Source organism: Eimeria necatrix, genomic scaffold, assembly GCF_000499385.1.
Source record: "Eimeria necatrix Houghton genomic scaffold, Enh_scaff223, whole genome shotgun sequence".
In the NCBI taxonomy this organism is placed as follows: domain Eukaryota; phylum Apicomplexa; class Conoidasida; order Eucoccidiorida; family Eimeriidae; genus Eimeria; species Eimeria necatrix.
The window spans coordinates 18,064-40,000 of record NW_013652829.1 but is presented as its reverse complement, the minus strand read 5'-3'; the positions used below and the strand labels follow the sequence as shown (position 1 = coordinate 40,000).

At 52.1% G+C, this 21,937-nt stretch overlaps 5 protein-coding genes across 5 annotated transcripts in view; 2 read left to right on the top strand and 3 right to left on the bottom strand.

Moving 5' to 3' along the window:
- The window catches only part of ENH_00030730 (hypothetical protein, conserved), a gene marked incomplete at both ends in the record, with an annotated part of 14,522 nt that extends 9,413 nt beyond the window's left edge, over window positions 1-5,109 (bottom strand). Inside the window, one exon of the mRNA XM_013580129.1 lies at window positions 2,748-5,109. Coding sequence (XP_013435583.1) covers window positions 2,748-5,109 — 2,362 coding nt within the window. The remainder of the gene's footprint in view (window positions 1-2,747) is intronic.
- A 761-nt stretch (window positions 5,110-5,870) lies between these two features.
- ENH_00030720 (hypothetical protein) lies at window positions 5,871-6,602 on the top strand (the record flags this gene model as incomplete). The annotated part of the gene is made up of 2 exons (XM_013580128.1): window positions 5,871-5,921; window positions 6,366-6,602. The coding sequence occupies 2 exons, from the start codon at window positions 5,871-5,873 to the stop codon at window positions 6,600-6,602; spliced, it is 288 nt and encodes a 95-aa protein (XP_013435582.1).
- A 2,189-nt stretch (window positions 6,603-8,791) lies between these two features.
- On the bottom strand, window positions 8,792-10,370 carry ENH_00030710 (hypothetical protein, conserved; the record flags this gene model as incomplete). The annotated part of the gene is made up of 2 exons (XM_013580127.1): window positions 8,792-9,599; window positions 9,661-10,370. 2 exons carry the CDS (start codon window positions 10,368-10,370, stop codon window positions 8,792-8,794), a joined length of 1,518 nt encoding a protein of 505 aa, XP_013435581.1.
- Window positions 10,371-12,009: 1,639 nt separating this feature from the next.
- ENH_00030700 (hypothetical protein, conserved) lies at window positions 12,010-13,873 on the bottom strand (the record flags this gene model as incomplete). Its single annotated transcript, XM_013580126.1, has 2 exons — window positions 12,010-12,253; window positions 12,600-13,873. The coding sequence occupies 2 exons, from the start codon at window positions 13,871-13,873 to the stop codon at window positions 12,010-12,012; spliced, it is 1,518 nt and encodes a 505-aa protein (XP_013435580.1).
- A 2,818-nt stretch (window positions 13,874-16,691) lies between these two features.
- ENH_00030690 (dihydrolipoamide branched chain transacylase, E2 subunit, putative) lies at window positions 16,692-20,491 on the top strand (the record flags this gene model as incomplete). Its single annotated transcript, XM_013580125.1, has 10 exons — window positions 16,692-16,841; window positions 17,399-17,465; window positions 17,640-17,698; window positions 17,980-18,069; window positions 18,284-18,436; window positions 18,770-18,910; window positions 19,416-19,535; window positions 19,779-19,991; window positions 20,114-20,248; window positions 20,366-20,491. The coding sequence occupies 10 exons, from the start codon at window positions 16,692-16,694 to the stop codon at window positions 20,489-20,491; spliced, it is 1,254 nt and encodes a 417-aa protein (XP_013435579.1).
- Window positions 20,492-21,937: the final 1,446 nt, after the last annotated feature.

Sequence of the window (21,937 nt, the reverse complement as noted above, 5' to 3'; positions counted from 1 at the left end):
TTGCAAGATCTCCTTCAGTGCAGCACAGAATGCCGTTTGTTTGCCCAGTGCCGACGCAGGCAACTTGCAAGCAGCAGCAGCAGCAGCAGCAACGCCACTTTGTTGCTGAAGCTGCTGCTGCTGCTGCTCTGCTGCTGCTGCTGCTTCCAAAGGCTCTGCGAACAGCTCGTGCAGCAGCAGCTGCAGGCGCAGACTGCCCGCAGCAGATTCGTCTTGCCTGAGGGAAAGAGCCATTTGAACAGCACCCCACACGTCCCGTCGGATGCCCCCAAAGTGAGGCTGCGCCTGCTGCTGCTGCTGCTGCTGCTGCTGCTGCTGCTGCTGCTGCTGCTGCTCTGGGGCCGGGGCTAGAGCCGCAGCGGGCTGCGCCTCGCTGGGCATCAGCAGCAGCAAATTCAGCAAAAGGCTGCGGGGGACAGAACCCCCAGCAACTGGCAGCATGGCCAGCAGCTGCTGGCGGACAGCAGCAGCTTGCCAGCCCAGTGCAGCAGCCACGGCCCTGCTGCAGCTTCCTGTGGGGTCCCTGCTGCTGCTGCTGCTGCTGCTGCTGCTGCTGCCGGCAGCGACAGCAGCTGCTGCCTGCAGCGCCGTGGACCTCTTGCGGTGGTGCTGCGGCGCAGCGCCCAAACCCCACAGAGTGTACAGACACTGCAGCAGCAGCAAAGACACCTGCAGCCGGTCCGGCGGCGCCCCTGGGTAGCAGCAAAGGAGGCAGCGGCGGTGCAGCCTTTTGAGAAACAGCAAGAAGCAACCCAGAGAGCCCCCGCAGCACGGCGCCTGCTGCTGCTGCTGCTGCTGCTGCTGCTGCTGCTGCTGCTGCTGGGGCTGCTGCTGCTGCTGGGGCTGCTGCTGCTGGGGCTGCTGCTGCTGCTGCTGCTGCTGCTGCTGCCGGGGCTGCTGCTGCTTCTGGGGCTGCTGCTGCTGTGGTTTCTGTGGCAGTTGCTGCTGCTGCTGCTGCTGCTGCTGCTGCTGCTGCTGCTGCGGGTTGCAGCAGCAGCAGCCTCGCTCGGCCAGCGCTGCGAGGCTGCTGTCTGTGTGGGCCGCCAGCTGCAGGCGAAAGGCATTTCTGGCTCTGAGGAGGAGTCGCTCGAAGGCAGCAGCAAACTGGGATCGTTCTGCTGCCGATCCCAGCCGCAGCTGCTGCGCTGCAGCAAACAGCAGCAGCTGCAGCTCCTGGCAGCAAGGAGCAGCAGTGCTCTGCGGGTGCAGCGCCAGCGCCTCCAGCAGCAGCAGCCGCAGCTGACGCGCCCCGCTGCTGAGGCCCCTCCGCAGTCTTGCTGCAGCAGCACTGTAGCAGGCAGCAGCCCCCGTGCTGCTGCAGCCGCGCACCACGAGGCACAAAGGGCTCTGCGCCCCGCTGCTGCTGCTGCAGCAGCAGCTGCTGTTGCTGCTGCTGCCTGCTGCGCTGCTCGAGCGAGCACCTGGCAGCCCCGTAGAACTGTCTGCAACTTCCCATCTGCAGAGGCCAGCAGCTCTTGCTGCTGCCAGCAGCGCCGCCTCTGCGCAGCTCCACGGCCGTGCCGGCCCCTGAAGAGCAGCAGCAGCAGCAGCAGCAGCAGCAGCAGCAGCAGCAGCAGCAGCAGCGTCGGCGGCGACGCCCGGGCTGCTGCTGCTCGCCTGCTTCGTTGCTGCTGCTGCTTCGACCGACTCGAGAGGCAGCTGCGCACTCAGCGACAGCAGCAGCGGCGCTGCAGCAGAAGGCTCCAGCCGCAGCAGCAGCGGCAGCACAGTCTCAGCAAAAGCCTCTGCAGGTGGGGAGTCATCGGCTGCCTGCAGCAGCACTGGCAGCAGCAAAGCGTATTCCCGAGGCCCTTCCTGCTGCTGCTGCTGCTGCTGCTGTTGCTGCGGCAAGGAAGCCGCCTCGGTGCAGTACACACTGCTGCTGCTGCTGCTGCTGCTGCTGCTGCTGCTGCTGCTGCCCGTCAGCGCATTACGTAGAGGCTCCATCAAGAAGCCCCGAAGGCTTCGCGAAGGCATGCTGCCCAGCTGCTGCATGCGTTGACGGTCAGTAGGCTGGCCGGTGCTGCCTTTTCCTGCCTGCTGCTGCTGCTGCTGCTGCTGCTGCTGCAGCTGCTGCTGCTGCTGCTGCTGCTGCTGCTGCTGCTGCTGCTGCTGCTGCTGCTGCTGCTGCTGCTTGTCGCGCCTACTGAGGTCTTCACAGAGCGCGCGGAGGGAGAGCATTGCTGCTGACCGCAGAGGCCTGTTGTGCAGCTGGGAGAGGAGGTGCTGCAGCAAATAGGGCTGCAGCAGCAGCACGAGAGAAGCCCCCAGAGCTGGGACTAAAGAAGCCAGGGCTTGATAAAGAGCTTTCCTGCAGGTGGCAGGGAGACAGAAGAGCCTTTTGCAGAGAGCCACCAGCAGTTCCAGCTGCCCTTCCTTGCTGCTGCTGCTGCTGCTGCTGCTGCTGCTGCTGCTGCTGTTCCCTGCTGCTGCAGGCATGCCCTCGGAGCAGCGCTGCTGCAGCAACGCCCAAACAGCGCGAGCAGCAGAGTGTACTGTTCTGCGGTGGTGCTGCCAGCAGCGCAGGGCTACATCTGCTACGAGCTGCAGCGCCTGCTGCTGTTGCTGCTGCAGCAGCAGCAGCAGCGGGACTTGTGGGGCCTGCTGGAGCCACAGCTGCAGCAGCAGCAACCTGCGCCCCTCGTCGGCCCCACTCTCTGACTCTGTAACAGCAAAGATGCAGCTGAGCTGCAGCCTAAGCTGCTGCTGCTGCTCTTCTGGGGCAGCATGGGCACAGCAGAAAGAACTGGCCACCTGCTGCTGCTGCTGCTGCTGCTGCTGCTGCTGCTGCTTGCTCCGCCGTTTCTCAGGCTGGTCATCCGCTGCTGGTTCGTGCTGCTGCTGCAGCAGCGCCCGCAGCAGGGCCGTCTTAACTAAGGGAGTGAGGCAGCTAAAAGCTTTACACAAAGCATCTGCAGCAGCAGCAGCTTCTGCTGCTGCTGCTGCTGCTGGCTGCATGCACTGCAGCAGCTGCAGCGCAGCAGCTCTTTGCTTCTCCCCTTTCTCCTTCAGCAGCTCAAGACACAGCCCAAGCAGCACAAAGCGGCAGCAGGGACGCAGCAGCTCGCCCGATGGGGGCCCCTTGCTGCTGCTCCCCATGGGGGCCCCCAAGGGGGCCCCTAGGGGGGCCCCCAAGGGGGCCCCTGAGGGGGCCCCTGAGGGGGCCCCCAGAGGACTTGTGGGGGCCCCCTGTATCGAAGGGCCCCTGTGCAGCAGCAGCTGCACAAACAATGAAGACAGAGGAAGCACAGCAGCCATTTGCTGCAGCTGCTCCTCGCGCAGCAGCTGCAGCAGGCGCCATAGGAGCCGCTGCTGCCCCTGCTGCTGCTGCTGCTGCTGCTGCTGCTGCCCCTGCTGTTGCTGCTGCTGCTGCTGCTGCTGCTGCTGCACAGGGCAGTCAGAAAGCAGGTGCTGCATGCAAGGAAGCCTCCAAATAAGGGCTCCGAGGGAAGAGAGGCCCCAACTTAGTCCTTCTGCTGCTGCTGCTGTTGCTTCAGCTTCTTGTGTTGCTGCTGCAGCAGCTGCTGCTGCTGCTGCTTCAGCTTCTTGTGTTGTTGCTGCAGCAGCTGCTGCTGCTCCTGCTGCTGAAAAACTGTCCACATTGTCATGCAGCAGCGTAGTGAAGCAGAGCTCCAACGGCCCCTCCAGGAGATATATGTCTTGCTGCTGCTGCTGCTGCTGCTGCTGCTGCTGCTGCTCTGTTTGCTGCTTGATGGACTGCAGCAGAGCTGCACGAGGGATTTCTGCGGCTGTAAAGGCAGCAAATTGCTTCAGAGCTGCTGCAGCGCTGCGTTTTTCCAAGCTCATGCCTGCTGCTGCTGCTGCTGCTGCTGCTGTGTCTTCTTTTGCTGTTGCTGCTGCTGCTGCTGCTGCTGCTGCTGTGTCTTCTTTTGCTGTTGCTGCTGCTGCTGCTGGCTGACAGAGTCCCCGTAGAAGGCGGCGAGCGTAGCAAAGCGTCACAGCAGAGCCAGGGCCACCTGGCCTCTCCTTATGCTGCTGCTGCTGCTGCTGCTGCTGCTGCTGTTGCTGCTGCTGTTGCTGCTGCTGCGTGCACAATGTCCAACACTTGCAAAGCAGTGCTGAAGGACAGGCCACTACTTCTCCGACGTTGCTGCTGCTGCTGCTGCTGCTGCTGCTGCTGCTGCTGCTAGTTGCTTGCAGATGGAGCGGAGACAGAACGAGAAGAATCTGCTGCAGCAAGCGGCAGAGCCGCTGAAGCTTCCCCTCTACGCCGCTGGATTGGTGCTGCTGCAGCAGCAGCTGCTGCTGCTGCTGATGCAGCAGGTTAAGCCACCAGCAGCAGAACTGCGCATACACAACAGCAGCAGCAGCAGCAGCAGCGGGAGACAGCGCCAAGCCGTTCAGGGCAGCCTTCGGTGTCTGTACACCTGAAGCTCTTGAGCCCATCCCTTGAATGTCTCCTCTTGCTGCTTCAGCAGCAGCAGCACCTGCTGCTGCTGCTGCTGCTGCTGCTGCTGCTGCTGCGTGCGGCGCCGCTGCTCCAGCCTTAGCTGGGGTCCGGAGCTTCGCGAGGCTGTCTGCTGCTTGCATTAAAGCGGAAGCCAAACCTTGAAGGCTTTCAAGCTGCCCTTCAGAAGCAGCAGCAGCAGCAGCAGCAGCAGGGGCGCCAGCAGCAGCAGCAGCAGCAGCAGCAGCAGCAGGCCGCAGTGACGCAGCACGACTTTGGGCGGCAAGGTGCTGCCTGAAGTGAGCCCCCCAAGTCTCCAACACCCATTCCTTTCCGAAGCTTACGTTGCTGCTGCTGCCTTTGTCCGCAGCAGCATTTGCTGCTGTTGCTGCTGCTGTTGCTGCTGCTGCTCCTGCTGGCTGCTGAGCAGCAGCAACGGCAGCAGCTGCTGCTGCTGCATCAGCAAAGAGAGAATCCAGCGCGTCCTTCACCTCTGCTGGCTGCGAGCTGCTTGAGCCCTGGGGCCTGGCAGGCCCAAGCTGCAGAGCAGCACAGGCAGCAGCAGCAGCAGCAGCAGCAGCAGCAGCAGCAGCGGGTGAGTTGCTGCTGCGCAGCAGCAGCTGCAACGCCTCAACGAGAAACGAATCGCACGAATTAAGGGCCCCACGAGTAGGAGCGGCGCATGCACAGTTGGATTCCATTGTTACGAGGCGCCGCGCCAGCCCCCAAACCCTAAACCCTAAACCCTAAACCCTAAACCCTAAACCCGTGAGCCCTGACTATCGAAACGGGGTAATTTGTACATGTTGAAGCACGCGCATGCGTTAGTGAGTCTCAGGCGGGCACAGCAGTTATAATTAGTTGAATTTAATTGTTTAAAAGACTTAAAACTATTCCAATTCAAACAATGGAAACAGACAAGAAGGCCTGCAGCGAGGGGCCCCAGCCCCGAGAGCCAACCCACTAGATCCTGCAGCAACGCTTTGCCTCCCTAGCAGCCTAAATGGCTGAAACAAAAACTAAAATGGCAATTAATAAAATAATTTATGAATTTCAATTATCTGTGGGGCGGCTTGCTGGCGCTGAGGCGCAAAAACGGAAACATTGAACATGAGTGATCTCAACTTGAATATCTTTGCAGCAGTTTCCGGTTTCGGCTGCCAAAAGCGGGAAACCCGCAGCTTATAACAGCTAATTTCATTCCTCTTTACATAATTAGTGGTTAAATTTGCCATAATTAAGGATTATTCCGTCAGATTTTTCCCTGGACTTGAAGACAAAGCTGCTTTCGAGGCGCAGAAGTCTTCTGTAGATTGCCTTGGGCTGCACAGCGAGCTCTGCGCTGCAGCAAAGCTTTCCTTTTACTTTTGCTGCACAAAACACTCACAGCTTTCTGCTTTTGGCCTTCTGGAACTTCGCCAATAAAAGCAGTTCTTGTATGAGCAGCAGAGTCTGAAGTTTGATGTACACAGCTGGAAAGCCAGCCCAGGAAAGCCCCTCGAAGGCGTTTAAGGTTCGGAGGAAGTCTTTTTGAAGTCTTTCGTTTAGGGTTTACGGATTAGGGTTTAGGGTTTAGGGTTTAGGGTTTAGGGTCTTGTCTCAGCGGTTACGAGCCGTCACAAATCCCAGTCTCAAGGACTGCCAGACAAGGCTGCTGCCGCGTAGCTGCGGAGAAAACACTTCACGCAGTTTCAATTATTCTCTTTTAGTTCTTTTTAAAAGAATAAAAATCTCTTTTAGTTCTTTTTAAAAGAATAAAAAGAACTGTTCTTTTTAAAAGAATAAAAAGAACTAAAAGAGAATAACTGAAGCTGCATGCATTCCGGAGCTTCTGCTCCCAGCGGCGAAGAGGATTCCCTTAAAGAAAGACACTGCAGCAAAAGGCAAAGTGGTGGCTGCATGCGCAGCTTTGCTGCAGCAACTTGTGCTTTAAAGAGGCTGGCCTTTTGCCTCCAAGTCTCTCAGGAAAGCAGCAGATCCAGAAGTGCAGAAAGTCCAATACTGTGTGGCGCTGCAGCAGCTGCTGCAGCAGCAGCTGCTGAAGCAGCAGCTCATTCACAAGCAGCTGCTTCAGCAGCAGCAGCAGCAGCAGCAGCAGCAGCAGCAGCAGCAGCAGCAGCAGCAGCTGCTGCAGCAGCAGCAGCAGCAGCTCCTTCAGCAGCAGCTCGAGCTGCTTCAAGGAGAGAACAGATGAGCGAGAAGCATTTTAATCTAAAGTCCGCATTGGCTCAAACTCAGAAAAAGAACATCTTGGCTGCAGGCCCAGTCCAGCAGCTCGTTTTGCTGCAATTTAATTTAGTTTTTGGCAATTGAAGCAAAAGAATTAACTGAATTGCCAAAACTAAATTAAATTGCAGCAGTTTGAGAGTCAGAAAGCCATCCTCTCAGCCCAGGCTTCCAAGGCGCACTTTGCTGCTGAACACCTGCAGCAGCAGCAGCAGCAGCAGCAGCAGCAGCAGCAGCAGCAGCAGCAGCAGCAGCAGCAGCAGCAGCAGCAGCTCTTGGCTTTTCAACTTCCTCAGCAGCCAGCAAAGCTGCTTGCTGCAACTCAAACATAAAACCCAACTACAGCTTCCCGCGAGGCCCAGCAAACAGATCTTTATATCTCTTTGAGAATATAAAAGGAACTTCAACAAATAGATCTTTATATATCTCTTTGAGAATATAAAAGGAACTTCAACAAATAGATCTTTATATCTCTTTGAGAATATAAAAGGAACTTCAACAAATAGATCTTTATATATATCTTTGAGAGTTCTTTATATCTCTTTGAGAGTATAGAAGGAACTTCAACAAATGGATCTTTATATATCTCTTTGAGAATATAAAAGGAACTTCAACAAATGGATCTTTTTATACCTCTTTGAGAGTATAAAAGGAACTTCAACAAATGGATCTCTATTTATCTCTTTGAGACTATAAAAGGAACTTCAACAAATGGATCTTTATTTATATCTTTGAGAGTATAAAAGGAACTTCAGCAAATAGATTTTTATATATCTCTTTGAGAGTATAAAAGGAACTTCTGACTGCCTAACTGAGTCTCAGTGCGATCTGCAAATCTTTACTGAATTTGCTGGAAGTTTTTTAAACAGTTCGAAGCCTCTTTGAAGGGACTTCTCTTGGAAAGAAGTGGCATTAGTTTGGGACTCCAACTCAGCAAAGAGAAGACAGGACTTTGCAGATTGTTTTGTGTCTTTGCATGCATTTATTTCACTTCAGATTTCCAAGTTTTCATTTCTCTTCTGAAAGACTAATAAGTGCACTTTAAACAAAGGACTCTGTGGAAATAAAAGACAAAAAATGCACAAGAGAGTTTGTTGAGTCTTTTAAAACAATAAAGGCGTTTTAGTTCCAACAGAAGTGCAGCAGAAGTGCACTTGTTGGCAAATTCAGTGTGGCATTCAAAAGTGGTTCGTTGTTGGTCATTTTAATTCATTTGGGGCCTTTTTGAGCTTTTATTGGCCCTTATTTTCTGAATAATAAACAAAAGTTGAATTAATTGAACAAATCTTTTTCGTTTTTCCTTCAAATTCAAATTAGTTCTCCAACTTCGCCGCTGTTGGCAGTTGGAGAGGTTGGCGCTGACCAGCGCGCAAAGGAAAAACGCAACGGAAAAGAAAGTCTTTCCATTTATTGAAAAAGAAAAGTCTTTTCCATTTATTGAAAAAGAAATTAATTCGAATTAAAAAAGAAAAGAAAAGAATTAATCAACTCCTTGCGGGGAATTCCCCGCAAGTTCAAATTCCAGTTGAGAAGTGACAAGTGGGTTTTGGCGCAGTCTTTTGAATCCTTCAAAGAAGAAGTTCATTTAAATCCTTCAAAGAAGAAGTTCATTTAAAGAAGAAGTTCATTTAAATCCTTCAAAGAAGAAGTTCATTTGAATCCTTTAAAGAGGAAGTTCATTTGAATCCTTCAAAGAAGAAGTTCATTTAAATCCTTTAAAGAAGAAGTTCATTTGAATCCTTTAAAGAAGAAGTTCATCCTTTAAAGAAGTTCATTTAAATCCTCCAAAGAAGAAGTTTATTTGAATCCTTCAAAGAAGAAGTTTATTTGAATCCTTCAAAGAAGAAGTTTATTTAAATCCTTCAAAGAGGAAGTTCATTTAAATCCTTCAAAGTCCTTTTGAAGAGAAAAGAAGTTGGCAACAAAAGTTGTTTTGTTTGAAGAGAAAAGAAGTTGGAAAACAAAAGTTGTTTTTTTTGAAGAGAAAAGAAGTTGGAAAACAAAAGTTGTTTTTTTTGAAGAGAAAAGAAACTGGAATAAAAGCTGTTGAAGAGAAAGAAATGGAGCAAAGAAAGAGCAAAAGAGCAGAAGAGAAAAGAAAAGAAAAAAAGAGTGAAGACAAAACGAGCAAAGTGCAAAAGAAAAGAAATGACAACTCTAAAGAAGAAACCTCGCGAGAGCAAAGACTCCTGCGGTGTCTTGACCCCCCGGCCCCCACTTGGAAAGCCGCAGAGTCGCCGCCTTCGCGTTGGCTGCGGAGTTAATTAAAAATTGGATTTCGAAAAACTGATCTGCGGCGAAGTCCGCAACAGCCCTGGGGTTCCACTTGTCCCCCAAGACCGCGGCCAGCGGCGCTGCTGCTGCTGCTGCTGCTGCTGCTGCTGCTGCTGCTGCTGCGCTGCTGCTGAGCGCCAGCAGCGCCGCGTCGAACTCCCCCGCCGCGAACAGCAGCGGCAGCGGGGGCCCCCGCGGGTACCCGTTTTCGCGGCTGAGTCCCAGGGCCTGCAGCAGCGGCTCGAACTTGGCAAAAGCCTTCAAAAAACAGTCTTGCTGCAGCTGCTTAAGCTCGAGAATGTTCTGCAGCAGCAGCCCCAGTCTGCGGGGCACTTTGGCCCGCGAAACGCCGCTGCTGGGGAGCCCCAAGTCGCCCAGAAACTCCCCCAAAGTCATGTGACCACTGGTCACCCCACTGGTCAGACCACTGGTCCGCCCCGGGGGGCCCCCCAGGGCCCCCGCCAGCAGCGGCTCCAGGGGGCCCCCCAAACCCAAAAGAGGCACCGGCACCCCCGTGGCCTCGTGCAGCTGCTGCATGTCTTGGAGGCTGCGCAGCACTTCTGCTGCGCTGCTGCAGAGGGCCTCCAGCAGCAGCAAGTTGAGTTTGAAGAGCCGCAGCTCTGCTGCTGCTGCTGGCCGCGGGGTGGCCCGCAGCGCCTCCACGTGCCGCTTGTACAGCAGCAGCAGCACGCTGCGGAGGCACGAAGTGCTGCCCGAAGGCCCGCTGCACTGCCGGAGAGGCCCTTTCCCACAGAGCCTCCAGCTGGTCAGCAGCAGCTTCGAAGCTCTCTTGGTAGAACTCCACAGAGCCCTCCAGGTCTGGGAACAGCTCTCCCCCCTCTGCTGCTGCTGCTGCTGCTGCTGCTGCTGCTGCTGCTGCTTCTGCTGCTGCTGCTCCTTCTATGTCTCCTGCTGCTAATTCGCCCGCTTCTTCTTCTTCTTCTTCTTCTGCTTCTTCTTCTTCCGCTTCTTCTGCTTCTTCTACTTCTGCTTCTTCTGCTTCTGCTGCTGCTGCTGCTGCTCCTTCCGCTGCTGCTGCTGCTGCTGCTTCTGCTGCTGCTGCTGCTTCTGCTGCTGCTGCTGCTGCTGCTGCTGCTGCTGCTGCGGGCTTGCGGGGCAGGGCTGGGGAAGGAGGCCTTGCTGCAGCGCTCGAGGGCTTTATGTCCACAATGGAGAAGCTCAGCAGCAGCAAAACCGCCAGAGCCAAAAAGGCCTTCACTGCTGCAGCCCTGAAGGCCCGCCGGGGGCCCCGGGGGCCCCTGGTGTCTTCTTCGGGAAGTTTGTAGAACTCAGGGTCCCAAAAAGTACCATTTGGGGCCCCCTGGGGCCCCTGGAGGGCCTCGGGGCCGGCGGCAGCAGCAGCAGCGGCCAGCGGGTAGGCCTCGGGCTCCTCGGCTGCTGCTGCTGCTGCTGCTGCTGCTGCTGCTGCTGCTGCAGCCTCCGCGGGAAAACTCGCCGCCATCTGCGCGCCGCTAAGCCCACAAGCGCTTCGCTCAACTGGGGGCGCCGCTGGGCAGCAGCGCGCGTGCCCGCGGCTGTGACCAGCTGTGAGATCGAGGCTGCGTGGGCGGACTGCGCAGAGGCCGCACACGCAGCAGCTGCGTCTCCGAAAAAGGAACTTCGCGAGTTAATTCGAATTTAAATGCAAAATAAAAGACAACTGCTCCGCGACAGAGGCTGCAGCCGCGGCGCAGCGCGCGTCGAGCACTGACTGGCTCCAGTCGAGGCACCACCGCCTCCGAGCGAGCAGCTGGGGTGCGCCCGCGGCTCCGCCCCGCTGCTTCTTCCGCCGCTGCCCCTTTAATAATAATTATTCAACTATTTATATTTATGCAGCTCCCTTTATCCTCCACTGAAACGCCTCGGACCCGCGGGACTCGCGGGTTACCACCGCGGGCGCGGCGCGAGCGTCTGTACACCCGAACACCTCGATTCACTCGCGCGCGACTGCGCCTTCTCGACGCGCCAGTCGAAGTTCATTTCAAAATAAAATCCTTTTTTGCAATTTAAATGCCTTTTTTGGCGACTTGGGTGGGTTTGCGTGGGAAGTGGGGCGGCGCGTAGTTTGCCTTCGCGAGCCGCGTCTTCCGAACCCCGGCGCCGCCTCTTGCAAAGATGCGTCCCACAGCCACAAACGACTCCAAAATTAATTTTATAATTTTAATTCCAAATTAAACTCCTCAGGAGATTCGAAAGGAACGCCAAGTCTCGCCAAGTCCGCGGCTCCAGCGTTTGCAGGAGTCTCACTGCCGCCAGCCAGTGCAGCCTTCAGCGCTGTTTGGCCGAGTCCGAGGCTTCTAAACTCTTCAATAAAAAGCCACTTTATTTATATTTATGTTTTAAAAGCTTTTTACTTCCTCCAGTTCTTCAGCCAGCTTTCTGTAGCGCAAATTCAAAGTAAATCGCAACTCAATTCACAAGACTCGACTTCAGCTCTCAGGACACCACAGAAGAGTTCTTTTCCCCAATTCTTTGCCAACTATTTGGCAATTCTTTGCCAACTATTTGGCAATTATTTGCCAATTATTTGCCAATTATTTGGCAATTATTTGGCAATTATTTAGCAGTTATTTAGCAATTATTTGGCAATTATTTAGCAGTTATTTGGCAATTATTTGGCAGTTTTTTGGCAATTCTTTGGCAACTGTTTGGCAATAATTTGGCAGTTATTTGGCAACTATTTGGCAGTTATTTGCCAAGAATTTGGCAATTATTTGGCAATAATCTGGCAATAATTTGCCAATTATTTGCCAACTATTTGGCAACTACTTGGCAATAATTTGGCAGTTATTTGGCAATAATTCGGCAATAATTCGGCAGTTATTTGGCAATAATTTGCAATAATTTGACAACTATTTGGCAACTATTTGGCAACTATTTGGCAGTAATTTGGCAGTTATTCGGCAGTTATTTGGCAATAATTTGGCAATAATTTGCAATAATTTGCAATAATTTGGCAACAACTTGGCAATAATTTGGCAATAGTTTGCAATAATTTGCAATAATTTGCAATAATTTGCAATAATTTGCAATAATTTGGCGAAAATGGAGAAAAACTCTCAAGACAGAAAAAGTGGAAAACAACTGAGGGAGAATCTGCTTCAGGCGCTGCAGGAAGCTGTAGGCGAGGCAGCAGCAGCAGCAGCAGCAGCAGCAGCAGCAGCAGGGCACAGCCGAAAAGGCTGAGAAGGAAAAGTGAAGTTTAGAGACTTCAGCAGCAGCTGCTGCTGCTGCTGCTGCTGCAGCTGTAGAGACTTCAGCAGCAGCAGCAGCTGCTGCTGCTGCTGCAGCTGCTGCTGCTGCTGCAGCTGCTGCTGCTGCTGCTGCTGCTGCTGCTGCTGCTGGCTAAACTGCAGCAAAAGGGGCCAAAGATGGCCAATTGTTTCAAAGCGGCGCCTGGACTTGCAGGGGCGAGGCCGGACTCTGCCTTTGAGGCCGAGAAGCAGCAAAGTGCCAAAGTGGAAAAAAAAGAAAAAAAAGAAAAAAAAAGAAAAAAAAGAAGAAAAAAAGAAGAAAAAACGGAAAAAGAAGGAAAAAAGGAGCAAAATAAAGAGCAAAAGAAGAACAAGAAGAATAAAAGGAAGAAAAAAGCAAAAAGAAGAAAAAAAAGAAAAAAAAAGAAAAAAAAACTCAAAGAAGATACCTAACAAGAGCATTAATGTCTTGGGGCCCCAGCCCCTGGGGCCCCCACTTGTCCATTTCTAGAAAAATGCGTTTTTGAGTTTTTTCTTTTTCAATTAAATACTCCAAGTCCGGGATTTGTTCTTCAGTGAATTCTGCGATTTTTGGCGAAGTCCAATTGGCCGCGAGGCGCCAAAGAAGGTCTTGGAAGAAAAGATCGGAAGGTCTTTTGTAGAAGTTCTCTTTGCGGCAGTGCAGCACGAAGGCCTCGAGGTCGAAGCAGCCCTGGGCGAAGAGCAGCAGCAGCTGCTGCTGCTGCTGCTGCTGCGGCTCGGGGAACAGCAGCGGGGAGTCCAGCCCCAGCGCAGCCAGCAGCGGCCGGAAGCTCTGGAAGGCTTTGCTGCTGCTGCTCTCCTGCAGCAGCCGCAGCTTCAGCAGGTCCTGCAGCACAGCAGCAGCAGCAGCAGGAACTCGGGCCCTGGAGGGCAGTTCTTCCTCGAGTCCGAAGCCCGCGAGAAACTCCCGCAGGGTCACTCCCGGGGGCCCCCCCTCCCCTGCTGCTGCTGCTGCTGCTGCTGCTGCTGCTGCTGCTGCTGCTGCTTCTTCGCGCCGGCTAAACTCCGGGCTCGCCGCCTTCCCCAGCAGCAGCACAGGCACCCCAGTCTCCTCGTGCAGCAGCTCCATCCGCCGCAGCCCCTGCAGCAGCTGTGCTGCAGCGCCGCAGACCCCCTGCAGCAGCAGCAAGTTCAACTTGTAAGTCCGCTGCTGCGCGGGGGGCCCCCCGGGGGCCCCCACCTGCTGCATGGCCCGCACCAGCTTCCTGTAGACCTCTATGCCCTCGGGGGGCCCCCCCGGCGGCATGAAGTGCTGCTGGAAGGCCTCCCGCACTGCAGCAGAGGCCCCCCCCCAGGCCTCCTCCAGCTGCTGCGCTGCAGCAGCAAGGGCCCCCTCGAAGGCGCTGGGGGGCCCCGTGGGCGGCGGCAGCGGCAGCAAAATGCCCAGCGAGGGCTTCTTGGCCACGGCCAGCGGCCGCTGCAGCGGCAGCACAAACGCGTCCAGCAGCAGCAGCAGCAGCAGCAGCCCCAGACTCCCCAGCAGCGCCGATCCCACGCTGAACCCGCCCCCCAGGCCCTCCCGCTTGAAGTCCCCGCGGGGCACTTCCAGCTCGGCCCCCCCAAACTGCTGCTGCTGCTGCTGCTGCTGCTGCTGCTGCTGCTGCTGCGGCGGTGCTGCTTTTTCCGCGAGCAGCGGCGCTTGCGACGCGGGCTGCTGCGGCTCAGCAGCAGCAGCAGCAACAGCAGCAGCAGCAGCGCCCAGCTGCCCCACTTCGCCTTCTTGCGCCATCTTCACTGCGCCAAGTCCTGCAAGGCCACTTGCTCCGTGCAGCTTCGCTCGCGGGGGGCAGATCGCTCGGGAAGCCGTCGAAAACTGCGCAAACTAAACTTTTAAGGGAAATAATTCAACTTTTAATGCACAAAAGGAAACAGAAGAGCCGCGCAGAAGTTCAGAGAAGCCTCTGAAACCCCCACAGAGCGCCCATCCTCTTCTTCCCACCAGCCACGTGCAAGTTCCGAGTCTTCTCTACGCGCGCTGCAAACTAACGAAACTGAGGCCGCCACACATTAATTATTTCTTTAAAATAATGCGCAGCAATTAAAAACGCCGAGAAACGAACAGGCTGCGCGGGGTGGCTCGCTTTCGTTTTCAAGAACGCCCGCAAGGACCGATCAGATTCAAGAATAAGCCCCACAGAATACTCCTCTGTTCCGTTGAAAACTGCGCAAATGCAGAATCCTCTGCTGCAATTAATCTCTAAAATGTTTTCCGTTTCTTTTTCAAGTTCTTTTTTCCTCGCCAATTCCCGTTTCGCCCACTTCCGCCGCGTCTTCCGGCCCCTCCGCTCCCTCGCTCCATGCAGCTTGCGGGGGGGGGGTTCACCTCCTTCCATCTTCTGGCGACGCAAAGACTGGCGAAATTCTCTTTCTTTTTAAAGCATTTCAAACATTTTAAGACTTTTCGTGCAAAGTTTTCGCCAGTTTTCCCCAGATCAAGCCGGGATTCCAGTGCGCCGCAGTCTTTTACGACCCCGCGAGCGCTTGGTTCCTCCCCGCTGACTGCTCTGCAAGCACACTCGAAACATCACTTTATACTGAGTGCTGCACGCCGAATGATAAACAAATATGAATTAAAAAATAGAAAGATCAAAAGGCGCAGCTCGACTTCGCCAAATATCACACTTGAAATGAACTTCTGCACTGTCGCCGCGAACACGCCTGCCCAGTGCCTTGTCCTGCTTATATTTCTGTCCACAGAACTTCTCCTACTTGAAAAAATGTGCAAAATAAAGATTTACTTTCATGCACTGTCCAGATCCTGCACGAAAGCTTCTTGGGAACTTCATATAACTTCATATGGCAGGAGGCAATGCTGTCAGAAACTGCCACTAGGGGGTCATGTTGCCGCTCTATATTCGCAGATACTGAGTCATTTAACTTCGAAATTGGTGAAACTTTAGCAATTTTAATTGCAAATTCGTGAAGCCGAATGGCAATATATGTGCGCTTCCAGAAGCCCAACAGCCTCCAGCAAATAAATAGTGCTAGACAATGTTCTGCTGGCTACAAACTCCAAACTTTTCATGAAATGCTGAAGAGTTTCATGTTTGAAAAGCTCAGAAAACACTTTCAAGCGTTCCACATTATCGGGTGCACCGGGATTAAAGACTATGTTTGCCAACTTCGCCAAATTTTGCCATTTTTGGAATATATTTTGGCTGGGGAAGCGAAATAGCCTGAGAAATGCAGAACGAGAATAATACCAGCAGCAGCAAAGCAACTTTAGCACTCAAGTGTGGAAAGCTGCATGCCAAAGAGTGTCTTTGCAGCAAATATTACTTGCATGTTGACATTCCCTGCAGGGGTAGGCTGTGTGTATAGTCTGCGTGGAAAGCAGCGAAGAGGATATATTCTGAACTCCTTTTTCTGAACTTGAATTCAAATTTATTAATTAAACAAAACAATTGGCAAACAGAAAACCCCGGTGCCTCTTGTCGGCTCAAGTTTCGCTCCGTTCTGCTCTGCTGCGCCCCGTGGCCTTCATGAGAAGCACAGAAGAGGAGTCTGAGTTGAGCCTAAGTTCCAAAACTCCTTTAATAACTACTTTATTTGTCCCAAGCTGTTGTCCAGCCCCTCGAAGCAGCAAAATAGAACACTAGGAAGGCCAGGAGTTCTTTCTGTGGGTGAGTTCTCCGCAGTTGTTCGCCGGGGAGGCCCTGGGCCAGGCTCTTCTACAGCTTCTACTGGGCTGGCCAGTTCAAGTCTAGTCTATTCTATATATTTTATATTTACTGTTGCTTCTTCGAAAACGCAAACTGCAAGCCACTCTGGTCCTGTTTGTCACCAAACAGCGCACATAAAGCAGTAGAACAGCAATAGATTTAAGCTGGAGAACAGGACATGCAAGATTGGACTTGCGTGTTCAGATTATGGCCGCGGGAAAGCAGCAGGAATTGCTGCAGCTACACACCTCTGCAGATCTATGCAGGACAAAGAAACACCAAGCAAGTTAAATGTTTAATTCCATCTTTTGAAGTGTTGTATTCGCAGGACAAATTTCCAGAAAGCCGCTGGCACTGCAGCAGTTCACAGGGGGCCCTTGGATGCAATTCGGAAAGAAGGGAGAAATCCCAAACTGCTCCCCACCGTCCCGTTCTGAGCAGTTCAAAAAGTCTCGTTTGAACATTTTGACCTTTTTAAAAGAGTTTAAGTTCCCAAAAAAGGGAATTTGCTGCCAGCAGAACCTCCGCAGCGCGGACAGGCGTCTAGCAACAAGCTGGCCGTGCAGGAAAGGCAGTGGGAAATAGCCTCTCGTTTGACTTGAAAGCAGCGGCTGTTTTCCTTTGAACTGACATTTAAATTTGAATAAATGCGTTTGAGGGGGAGAGAAAGGAGAGTTCGTCCGCGTACCTGCCGGCAGGGCGGTCGCGTCTTCTGCGGCAGGAAGCCCCACAACGCCGACATCGAAAGCTTTCTTTCGCGCAAATAGTTCGCGCTTTTCCCCAAATTATGTAATATAGACACGTTTTTGCTGGTGTGCTAGAGGTGGATTCGGAGTTTCCACGGTCGCCGTCGCCATCTTCTGTCGCCGTCCGAGCACCCCGACTATGGCGTTCGCCGCGCGTTCTCTGGGCCGCATCGCCGCAGCCGCTTCTTCCCACTCACCTATTGGCAAATGCAGCACATGGCTGTCTCCAGCTGCCGCCGTTTCCCTCCGTCTGCGCCAGGAGGGGCTCGGGAGCTCCGCCAGCACCAGAGTAAGCCAGGGAAAGGCCTCTGCAGCGCGGCAGAAAGCGCGAACATGGCGCCAGAAGGCCCTTTTAGAGCCTTCTGCAGCCTCTGAGTTCAACACATTTTGCTGGACTGGTGCTTCGCGCCGCGGGCTGCGCGGCTTCATCTCATGCTGCTTGTGCGGCAGTCCCGAGGCTTCTGCTGCTTCCTGAACCGGAAAAAAAGCTGCAGTCTTCTTTCCAGAAAGCAGTTTCCGCGCATTAAAGAGGACAAACAAGTTTGGTTTTGTTTTGTCTTTCTATTCCGAGCGCAAACGCTGCAGCGCATGCGTCTAAGTCTGGAGTCCACAGAATGTGCCTTTCCATTTCAAGTGCTGGGCTTTGCCAGCGCCTCCTGAGTGAAAATCCGGGCAATTTCTTCGGCGTAATATAAATAAACTCTGTTGCTGCGGCTGTTGCTGCTGCAGCAGCGGCAGCAGCTGCCGCGTCAGTGAAGTGCTGCTTCCGCCCGTTTGTTTCGCAAACAGAACTGCTGCTGCAGCTGCTGCTGCTGCTGCTCTGGGACTTTGCTGCTGCCACTGCAGGGCCTTTTCACTGTGTCACATCCTCGCCACGGCATTGTTTGCTTCAAGCTTGCGGACATAGGCGAAGGTGCATTTGCAATTCGGCGGGAACTGAAGCTCCCTCGAGGCAGCTGAACTGTTTTTCTGCGCAGTTAGAGTGAATAAATAAATGAAAAGGTATTTAAATACAATTCAATGCTTCTTCTTTGCATTTAGCGTGCCATTGAAGCCGGAGTTTCTTATTTGTGTTGTGATTCTTCAGGCATTGCGTCTGTTGAGCTGACGAAATGGTACAAGAAAACCGGCGACACTGTGGAGGAGGTATGCAGTGGGATTTCTCTATGTCCCATTCCCCCAAAGCACGAGAGAAGATATTTAAGAACTTTGTTTTTAATTTCCAGGGGATTTGTCACGGCCGCAGTGCCTGAATAGAACAGCAAAACAGCAGCTTCTTATCTGACCTGCTTGCTGGCTACAATGATGCAGCTAAGGCGAAGCAATGCGGGGGAGAAATTGTTTCTGTTTTCTTGCATCTGATTCCCAACAAGCCTTAAAAGGAATTTTCTGTTTGATTTGTGTTCTCTCTTTCTTTTAAAACGCAGATGGAGGAGGTCTGCGAGGTGCAGTCGGACAAAGCCGCAGTTGAAATCACAAGTCGTTATTCTGGAAAGATCGTCAAACTGTACGCCAAGGTGAGTTTCTTCGCTTCTTGAAGCAATTAAAAGGAATTCAAAAGACAAATAAAGCTGCATTAGTGCAGATTGCTGCAGCACATGTTCAGAAAGTTGAACTGCGTAGGCTGCAGCTCGGGAAAGCTGAATTCCATTTGCCCACAGGCGGCGCGGAAAGGCAAATTGGCCCGCTTAATTTCGACATATTTTGTTTTTTAATGTTTAACTTCTTCAGGAAGGAGATACTGTGAAGATTGGGGCCCCTTTAATTGACATAGACTCCCCAGATGTTGAAGAAACTCAGAGCCAGCCGCCTTCACCTGCTGCTCCCCCCCCGAGCGAAGCCAGCAAACCCCAGCAGCCCTCAGCTGCTGCTTCCTCCAGCAAAGTAAGCAGTTTGTGCTGCTGCTGCATCTGCTGCAGCAAATTTAGAGATTTCTTTTGCTCTTTTCTGGCCTGCGAGTACACTTTTAGAGCCTCAGTTGCTAGACCAAAGGACTTCGCCGCAGACAGAAACCCCAGACTCCATTACTTCGTGCGGACTCTGGTGTTTTCGTGCATTTCCATTTCAGAAAAGAGGCAATGAGGCCAGCCTTAATTGCTCCTCCAGCACTATTTGTTTATCTTTTGAATTAAAAACATAAATGCCTTTGAAATTGGAGTTGATCGCTGTTGTTCTGTGTGGTTTTGCCTCTTCTTTTCTTCCAACTTCTTCGCTTAGGGCGCAGAGGCTCTTGCCTCTCCCGCAGTCCGCCGTTTTGCAAAAGAAAAAGGAGTTAATTTGGAAGCTGTGAAGGGCACTGGAGCCCGCGGAGCAATCACGAAGGAAGACGTGCTGAATTACCTTTCCTCTGGAGCCTCTGTACGCAATCCGTTGTCCTTTATTTCATTTCAAGTTGCACATTTTTAGAACATGTTTCCCGAAATAGTCTTTTGCTCAAGTTATTTTATTTTATTTTATTTTAAATTGCATGTCTTTAGAGTGTACTTTCTGGAATTGTCTTTTCCCTCGAGCCTCTGCACGCAAGCCGTCTTGCCTTATTTCAAGTTGCACATCCTTAGAGTGGATCGTCTTGAGTCATATTATGCGCAGGGAGTTTCATTTTGTTTCAAGTTGCACATTTTTGGAGTATATTTTTGAAGTTATATCTCAAGAGGTCTTTTAATTCTGTGTCAAGGTGTACAGCAGCAGCACACAGCACATTTTCTGCAACAGCCTCTCCGCTGGAGCCTCTGTGCTCAATTTTTATCGTTTTAATTGTTTTAATTTAATTTGCACTTCTTAAAACATATTTTCTGAGACTCAGAGACTGAAAAGGCTCGGAAAATCCAATTAAATGCCTCTTTTCTTTGTGCTGCACCCCCAGGAGCCCCAGAGCAGCGCAGGCGAAGACAACTCCGGCGCAGCCCAGAGCCCCCCGGCTCCGCGGCAGAGCCGCGGAAACCGCGAAGTGGTTTTGCAGGGCTTTTCGAAGGCAATGGTGAAGGTGGGGGTTTTAATTTGGTTTTATTTGACTTTCTTTTCTTCTTTTTCATTATATCGAGTCATTTTTAATAAGAATTAGATGTTTGGTGCAGAGGTTTCCTCCAGGTTCACGTTGTGGTCACTGGGAGCAGCGCAGAGTGGGTGGGCGATCGGCTTTGCTGCCGCAAGCAGCAGCAGCAAATGTTTGCTGCTGCTGCTGCTGCTGCTGCTGCTGCTGTGGGTTTGCTGCTGCTGCTTGTTGCAGTCGATGACGGACTCTCTGAAAGTGCCGCACATGAACATCGGCGACGAATACGACATCACGCGTTTGACTGAGTTGCGCCACGCGCTGAACAAAGAGTTGGCCTCTCAGAACATTCGAATTTCCCTGACAGCCTTTTTGATAAAAGCCATAAGCCTGGCCATAAACGAATACCCAATAGTGAACTCGAAGTTCAACACGGAAACGCAGAACTCGGTGAGCCTGCCCGCAGCCTGTCCCGCTGCAGCTGCTGCTCAGCTGCGGGGGAAAACTGCAGCTTTTTGCATGCACAAAACTCAAAATAAAACAAATAAAGTGAAATGGGACTTGTTTTGCAGTACACGGAGTTCGGATCTCACAATGTCAGTGTTGCAATCGACTCTCCGGGCGGGCTGGTGGTGCCGTGCGTGAAGAATGTGCAAGACCTGACTTTGGTGGAAATCCAGCGCGAACTCGTCCGCCTGCAGGGCCTAGTGAGTTGTTTTGAGTTTTAAAACTCTTTAATTTCCTTTTTAGAACATTTTAATTGCAAGTTTCCGGAGAATTCCCCAGCTTTCCAGGCAGATCTGCATGCGCTGGGCTGTTCGCAGGCAAAGGCAAACCGCCTTTCCCCCGCAGACCTCACTGGCGGCACAATTGCCTTGTCGAACGTCGGAGTGATATCAGGTGACTGGAGGGCTCTGCGCCTGCAGCAGGGTTTAGGGTTTAGGGTTTAGGGTTTAGGGTTTAGGGTTTGGGGTTTTTGAGCTTCCGGCGGCGCGGTTCCGCCCCGTTTGCGCTGCGCTGCGGCTGCTGCATGCGCCCCAAAGACACCACCGGAAAGACAACAGCAGTTCATTTGTTTTAATTTGTTTTTATTTGTTATTTATTTGTTTTTATTTATTTTTTATTTGTTTTTATTTGTTTTGCGCGCAGGCACTTACATCCACCCGCTGCTGTTTGACGGCCAGGCAGTGATCGTGGGCGTGGGCCGCGTGCAGCAGCTGCCGCGCTTCGTGGCCTCCGCGGACTCCGCCGAAAAACAGAAAACGGTGGAGCCCCGCGAAGTCGTCAACTGCAGCTTTTCTGCGGACCACCGCCACTGCGACGGCGCCACCATCACGCGCTTCAGCAGGAGGTCTGCTGCTGCTGCTGCTGCTGCTGCTGCTGCTGCAGTGCTGCTGCTGCTGCTGCTTTAATGCTGCTGCAATGCTGCTGCTGCAGTGCTGCTGCTGCAATGCTGCTGCGGCTGCTGCTGCAATGCTGCTGCCGCAATGCTGCTGCTGCAATGCTGCTGCTGGTGCAATGCTGCTGCTGGTGCAATGCTGCTGCTGCTGCTGCAATGCTGCTGCTGCATTGCTGCTGCTGCTGCATTGCTGCTGCTGCTGGCGCATTGTTTAACTGTAAATGCTTTTGTTTGCTTTTGCTGTTTTGTTTTTTTTCAGCATCAAAAACCTGCTGGAAAACCCGGCGCTGATGCTGGTGCACCTGAGGTAGTTCGGAGATGAATTCTTTTCCACTTTTGCATTTAATTCTTTTCCACTTTTGCATTTAATTCTTTTCCATTTTGCATTTAATTCTTTTCCACTTTTGCATTTAATTCTTTTCCATTTTGCATCCAATTTCTTTCTTTTCCACTTTTGCATTTAATTCTTTTCCACTTTGCATTTAATTCTTTTCCACTTCTTCTGCAATTTCTTTCTTTTCCACTTTGCATTTAATTCTTTTCCATTTGTTCACTAAATTCTTTTCCATTTTGCATTAAATTCTTTTCCATTTTGCATCCAATTTCTTTCTTTTCCACTTTGCATTAAATTCTTTTCCATTTTGCATTAAATTCTTTTCCATTTTGCATTAAATCTTTTCCATTTTGCATTTCTTTCTTTTCCATTTTGCATTTCTTTCTTTTCCATTTTGCAATTCTTTCTTTTCCATTTTGCATTTAATTTGCTTTTTCGAAAAGCAAACTGCCGAGCCTTCGCGGGAGATTTCGAACTTCAGTTTTGCAAAAAATCTCCCGCGGCCGGCGAAGACTCTCTTAGGTCTTATGTGGGACTTCTTTTCATTTAAAGTTAAAATTCTGTTCTTAAAAGTCAAAAAGAACTTCTTTTAAAAGAAGTTCTTTTAAAAGAAGTTCTTTTAAAAGAAGTTCTTTTGAAAGAAGTTCTTTTAAAAGAAGTTCT